The sequence below is a fragment of the Quercus suber genome, unplaced genomic scaffold, assembly GCF_002906115.3.
Source record: "Quercus suber isolate HL8 unplaced genomic scaffold, Cork oak 2.0 scaffold_65, whole genome shotgun sequence".
Taxonomy (NCBI): Eukaryota; Viridiplantae; Streptophyta; class Magnoliopsida; order Fagales; family Fagaceae; genus Quercus; species Quercus suber.
Genome location: NW_027069530.1, coordinates 571885 through 579348, shown reverse-complemented (window position 1 = coordinate 579348; position 7464 = coordinate 571885). Strand labels below are relative to the sequence as shown.

The 7464-nt window shown below is 35.6% G+C and overlaps 1 protein-coding gene across 1 annotated transcript; it reads right to left on the bottom strand.

Annotated features, from left to right (window-relative positions):
- Window positions 1-3206: 3206 nt before the first annotated feature.
- Window positions 3207-5048, bottom strand: LOC136067262 (uncharacterized). Its single transcript, XM_065772860.1, has 3 exons — window positions 4976-5048; window positions 4361-4885; window positions 3207-3571 (listed from the first exon to the last, which is right to left on the bottom strand). The coding sequence occupies exons 1-3, from the start codon at window positions 5046-5048 to the stop codon at window positions 3207-3209; spliced, it is 963 nt and encodes a 320-aa protein (XP_065628932.1).
- Window positions 5049-7464: the final 2416 nt, after the last annotated feature.

Sequence of the window (7464 nt, the reverse complement as noted above, 5' to 3'; positions counted from 1 at the left end):
TCTTTAGCAATTGGGCTAAAAAATTCCTGTACTTGGATACTTTTGGGATAAAGTTTGGCATATAATTAACAATTCCAAGAAATTGTTGGATCTGCTTGGCATTTGTGAGCTTATTTGGGAATTCACCAAGAGAGACAGCTATATGAGGCTGCAAAGTATATTTTTCATCTGAAATATTTACTTCCAAGAAGTCTATGTGTTAGAAATTTAGACCCCTTAAACCAACCAAATTAACCTAGTTAATTAACCAAGTGATTAACTTAGTTAAATTATACAATTCTAGATTATCACAAACATAAAATCATATCAAAAATATAAAGCAGCGAAAATATAAATAATACAATGATATGATCACCTAAAAAACCACAGGGTAAAAACTCGGGGAGGATTTGACCTAGCTATCCTTAAGGTAAACCTGAATCCACTATGCGAAAGAATCGAAGTTCATACAAAATGACTTACAAGCTCCCCGCTTGACTTCCTAATGCTACCCACCAGTAGAACTTACTAACATGACCACGTGCAAGCTCCGAATCCACGGACTCCTTCTTTCTTGGATTCTCCAATCAAGATACAAGCACCCACGCTTGTTATTCTTTAAGCTCCAATGGCAGCAACTGAGTTGATCATCAAGATGTTGATACTATCTCTACCTTGAAAACCCTAAGCTTTGTGTAAAGGAAAGCTCCTTTAGATCTCACAAGAGATTTACACAAAACAGAAAAGTATGAGCAACAATACAACAGAAGCAACTCTAAAAACGTGGCTAGGGTTTTTCTTTATATACCTAGGGTAAAAACAGAAAACCCAAAACGTTTAATGAGTTAGGGCTGAGTTGGAAAAATCTGCAAAAAAGCATTCTACCCGAGATTCGATCAATCGAGTCTTTCTGTCGATCGATCGAGCTAGGCCGAAATGCACCAATGCATCTGCAGCCTCTCGATTCCAACTTTACATAAAAGACACAACTTTGAGCAAGCCTAAACAAGATTAAACAACCTGTTTTGATCATGGTTTGCCAACAATACAAATTAGAGTTCTAAATACATAAATTCCTAAATCTTTAGAACCTAACACTATGGAAGACTATCCAATGGCCATTTTCTTTTCTAAAAGCATTATCCCTTGAGATTTCACCAAATTATAAAATTCAGTGAGCAACTTTTCATGGGATTCTTCATCTTTTGAGAATAAAAGGATATCATCCACATAGATTAATGCATTAGTCAAGAGGGGCTGAAACAAGGTTACCATTGCTTTTTGGAATTGGGATGGAGCATTTTTTAGACCAAAAGGCATGACAGTCCATTGATAATGATGGTCTGGGATGCAAAATGCCGTCTTGTATCTTTCTTCTAGATGGATTCCTAATTGCCAAAATCCTGCTTTAAGATCAAACTTTGAGAATACTTTGGCATTTGAAAGATGCTAAAAAAGAGCACTCTTGTATGGCAAAGGGAATTTATCATCTGCAAGGAAATGATTAAGGTCTTGGTAATTGATTACCAATTTGAGTTTTCCTTGTACTTGCTCAGCATGCTTGTTGACATAAAAGGCTTCACACGCCCATGGAGAGGTTGTAGGTTCAATGAGGCCTTCTAAAATGAGGGTAGATAATTCTTGCTTGGCCAAGGTTAAATGTTCTGGATTCATTCCTCTGTGACTGGCTTTTGTGGGGTTAACATCCTCATTCTTTTTGAAGGGTAGGTGAATGAAAATTTTTGGGTTTTTCCACAAAGGATTTGGACTTTTAAAGAGGAATTTAGAGTGGCTATTTGCACAACAGTCGTTGATAATCTGGAATCTCAAAGAGTCAAAGGGGTCTACTATAAAAGGTGTTGTTTATGCAAAAGTCCTTTTGAAGACCATCTAAGGCTGGGTATTCGATGGAGGAGATCAAATCCTATAAGAAGGTCTTTGCTTGTAAGAGGGGATCCAAGGACTTGGTGTTTAATAGTAAGTGTTGGGAAAATTTTGATAAGGATAGGCCTTCTTTTCATGGTGATCAAGAATATTTCTCCATTTGCTGCTCTGAACATCTAATGATGGGGTAACCAAAATTCTTTGGGTAATATTTTAGGATGGAGAATTGTGGCTGCTGCCCCTGTGTCAAACAAAGCTATAACTGGGATACATCTGGAATAAGTATCAGGAAGGATATGTACTTGGGCTATGGGTATGGGACTAGTTAGGGGGGCTATGATAGGCTGGGATGTATAGATGATTTGGATTTCTAGGTCTGAATCCTCTTCATTGTCTAGATCTAAATCTTCTTCTGAAGTAGAATATGCCATAACTGCCAAGGCTTGAGGGAAATAATCATCATCCAGTGAAAAGAGTGATTCTACATCTGAGAAAGGAGTATCATCTGCATGAATATGTGCTTGCTCCAGGAGTTTTGCTGCATTTTCCTTTCTTGGACAATTTTTTGCAAAGTGACCTAGTCTTCTGCATATAAAATAGACTTTTGATGTTTTCCCTTTGAACTGCTTTCTTCTAAGAAATTTCCATTTTTTCTTACTGAAAATTTTTTTCTTTTGACTTGCATGATGTCTTTTCTTCCAAAAATATTTCTTGAAATGATCCCTTCTTTTTGTCGGACAGGCACAATTCTTCTCATAGCGTTTAATCTGCAAATCTCTTCTTTTACAATTGTCCTTGAGTTTGCTATGAATCTTATCAATCTCTGAAAGAAACTTCCTCTGGTTAAAAAGTTTTTCTAAAGCAATAAGCACATGCTGATAGATTTCTCCCAAGGAGGTTTGCTGTAGTGTTATTTTTTGGAGATTCATCATACAGAGAGTCTCGTCTCCCAATGGTTCTAGAAGGGAGTTAAGAAAGGTATGCTTGGAATTGACATCATCCATACCGTTAAAAAAGTAGTATCTCCTTGACATTCTATCAAAATGTTTCTCCAAGTCTTTCCTCTCAAATGAACAGCATTTCATCAATAGGAATTCTTCTTGTGCTATTTTTGTGTAATGAGTCACCGAGCCAAGAAATTCATTATGGACATTTGTGAAAAAGTCTTCCAGTGTGTTGCATTAAGTTGCTTGTCTTTGCCTGTATTCTCCTAGATTGATCCACCATTCTCTTAATCTTCCTGTAATCCTTGCAATAAATTTGGCAATAATCTGGGAAACAATGGCATTTGGAGCTTAGAGTTCAGCTATGCACCACGAGTACATGTTAAAGAATTCATCATGTCATCGGGAAGGAGGAACATTATCAAGAGTGAACAAGTGCTTTGAATATGTGGTTGGTGAGTAAGTCAACATTGTTTGGTATTCTGGGATAAAGGGTAGTGGAGGAAAGATTGGTGGTGGTGGAGGAGGAGGGTTTTTAGGATGAAGAACATCATCTTCTTCTTCTACCTTTGGTTCAGTATTTGTCATAAATATTTCTTCTAGACCAAGATTAGACAAGTCCAATTCAGAATCCTTAATTACTAGGAGCATAAAAGGTTCTTTTGAACCCTCAAGGGTGAGGGTTCTAAGAAACAATGAAATTGGGTTTAGGGGGTCAGGGTCCATAGCCAACATGTTCATATCTGGAGGTCTTGAAAAAGCACCTACAATTGGATCTGGGGATTATTATAATGGTTCTTTGTCTTTTTTGATAGGAGAAGGTTCACTTTGTGGTCTAGCTTAGGGCTCTGGTTGAGGCGGAGCTGAATATGTTATAGCAAGTAAAATTCCACTTGGTTTAAAAGGGTTATGGTCAGGATGTGTTACGGCTAATGGTTGAAGATTTTGATAGGTAGAAATTGGGGAAAATGAAGAAGTCAAAGGTATAGACAAATCTTTATATAATGATTGTCAAGGTTGAAAAGGCATATGAACATGTATCAAAGAAGTCTGAATTGATTCTTTCTGTGATCCTTCCATGGATTAAAGTTGTAGCAACAACTGTTTCCTTTCTTTTTCTTTTTCTCCAATAAGAGGGAAAGAGACAGACAAATCTTTAACCGTAGAAGCAATGGTTGCCAATTCCTGTTCAATTGTTTTGATTTTCTTCTTTAAATCTTCAATAAGGGAGCTTGAGGATGAAAAGGTATTGAGTAATTGCCTGAGCCATCTTTTGTTGATTGTCCAAGATCTTTGAAAGAACTTGGTTTTGTGCCACAGCATTTTTTGTTGCCAGTTTAAAGCTGCTTCTACTGAAGAAACCTACTTCTTGGTTCCATCTGGATTAATTCCAACAGGATTTTTGATTTTCCAAACATGTTTGGTATTGGTTTGGGGATGGTCAAAACTTTCTAATGGAGGAAAATTTTGTGAATAGGAAGGTGAAGCTTGGTCAAACATGTAACATGGTAAGGTCTTTTGTATATGGGTTTGGTTAATAGGAAGGGGCTGACATTTTGATATTTGGGGAAGAACTTTCTGGTAGTATGGGATTAATCGAGGTTTCTGGTTTTGGTCATGGTTTTCTTTGCTTGGTGAAAAATAGGCAGGGGTTTGCTTTTTGGTTTTAGGATAGAGAACATAGTAATCAAACTTTCTAGAGGGTTCTCCAAGAAGGTCAACTGCTGAATCTCCTGCTTCATATCTTTCTTTGAATTTTTGCTGAGAAGATTTTTTCTTTCTTCTTGAATGATCTTCTTCAAAGGTTTCATCTTCTTGGCATTCAACACAATCACAGATATCCCACCAAATGTGACCAGAAGGTGATTTACCTTCATAACAAGGCTTTCCATCATCCTGAAATCCCATGATCTTAAGACCACCTTCACCAACATATGATACTAGTTGGAGCATAGCAATTTGAGTTGGAAAGATTGTTACATCTTTCTTTTCTGGAGGGGCAGTTAAAAATCTTGTCTCCACTTCACCATTTGCTTTCCTAGTAAAGAAAGGCTCATTTGACTGGATTGGCTTAGTTGCTTAATAAAGCATCTCATATCTTGCAATCCAGGATTCTGGGAAAATAGAGGTCATTTGTTCCCTATTAAGTTGTCTCGAAACAAATGTACACATGGGGGTCACCCCTGGATCAACTTGAATCAGTAAAGCATCATTGGATTGAGCTAGATCTAGTACCGCCATATCAAAAGCATGATTCTAGAGTCTATAGGCAAGCTAGTAATGGAGTGTGGCTGTAAATGTGTCTTGCACTTGGGAATCTCTTGTAATCTGAACCTGTACCTTAAGAGCATCATACAAGTGAGGATCTCTAAGAGACATGTTGAAGTTAGGAAAAAGGGGTTACAAAAACTGTTCCGGCATTTAGGGTGGTTTGAACAGTTCCTATAACTACATTCTGGTATTCTAAGAATCTAGAGTCAAGAAGTGAAATTCTAGAAGCTATAGGGAGTCCCTTTCTTCCATTGAAAGTTAATGCTAATCTTATTGCACCAAAATGAAGGTGGGTGTACCCTTATTTTTGCCATGGAATCACAAACTCTCTAGGAATGGCAACGGTGATGAAATTTTCTGTTTCACTTGCTAGAATATTAAACTGATCAAACTTAGAAGCTTAGACATATTCTTTACAGTAGAAGGACGAGAGGGGCCTAAAAACCTTTTTATGGATTGTTTAAAAGAAGTTTGGGGTTTATCAAATACAATATAGGGATCTACAATAGGGAAATCAGTGATAGGGATCTTACTATCTTTAGGTACATGAGAAATTTCGTACAATTAGTCTAATCTATTTGCAGTAGATTTACAAAGGGAAAGGTCAAAGGCAAGATTAGTGGTACTAGTGATTTCTGAGGATGCATTTGTCATAATAGTTTCTTTTGAAAATAACTGTTTACCAAAGGCCTAACAGGACTACAACACCATCATAGGCTTAAACGTCCACCAGGTAACTATGGAAAACAAGGTTCTTTAAGGATTTTGAGAACAAACTCCTTAGTGTTCTATTTGATTATCAAATCTAGTGTTCTGATGTGACTAATATAGAGGATCCACATATTGTGGCAACTATAAATCACAGAGCATACTAATCAGAACAATAATCAAAGCATACTAATCAAAGGAGTGAGAAACAGATCATATGGCTCTAATACCAACTTTTGTAGATGACAACAAACACAGGGAGTGTAAGAAGATTATGGACTAGGAGAATTATAGAAACTGGTGAATAACGTAGACTATTAAGAAAGTATAAAAGATAGCATGAACATAAGGAATAGAACACAGAACAAGATACAACAAACTAAGAGATATTATTAGATTCAACAGCTTTTTTACATTAGACATATGAAACTCAAAAGGACTTATAATGGCTATGAGGGCTTCTTAATGGCTATGAGGGCTTCCTTCACTCTCTTTTGCCCTCTGAGACTTAAAGGACTCTATTTATAGAGCAAAGAGCTCAAAGATAATGTACAATATACATTCCAGAAGAAAGTAGGGGCCTAAGTCATGGATTTACAAGTGGCAAAAGATTGAACATAAAAAATAAAAATAATAAAGAGGAAAAAAATGAATTCATAAAAATATTTGAAAAAGGGAAGGCTATTGGGTAGTATTAAAAACTTTTTCATTATTAAAATCTAATTCTCGTTTTCTGGAAAATATATATATATATAAAGTCTGTGAACCAATATCTTCCATATAAAAAGGCCAAGACATAATATATAAAAATAAATAGATAAATTGTATAAATCCATTTACTTTTTTGATAAACAACTAGGTTGTAATATCATAATAATGGTAAAAATTGAGTTATTCCAAATACTAGCTTATATCATTATTGCTGAGATAATGGTCTAATTCTTGTGTACGAACAAGATATCCAACAATAAGAAGTAAAATAATTTAATAGAGGACACACACACCCCCACAAACCCTCAAAACTCAAAAGCACTAAAAATTTAGATGTGGCAAAATTGGACCCAACTAGAACCCTAAATTTTTTACCTGGAATAAAACAGGTTGACATTTTACCAAACCCATTTTCCCCAGGTTGGGTCAGATTTGTTTGTTTTAGCTTTTCATTAGCACAATGCACAAATAGAGGGAATATAATTTTGCTAGGTCTAGTTAACTAGAAACCAATGCATAAAAGGACAACCTCATTGACCATACTTATAGTTTTCATTCCATGGAAAAAAATAAGAAAGAAAGAAAGAGACAATGTGTTAACTAAGAAAGTATCATATTTCCTATTACAAAATTATATATTTCATCTTGTTTACATTATACAATCCTAAAAGCTCTACCAGGATCCAGATTATAAGATTTATTGACAAACTAAACATAAAGTAACTCATAATCAAGCCGTTGCATCTAATCAAGATATGAGTAATCATACAAAAAATGAATCTGGACCACTTTTCTTATTTCAATAGTATAAAGTATCAACACAACTGTAATTGTATAACTTCACTAAACAGGATTTTCATTTTTCACCCACGTTCTTTTATAAAATGCACTTATGTACAATTATCATAATGCCTCACACCCACTGTTAAAATAATGTTCACTCAAGCATAAGAATTTTTAGTTTGCG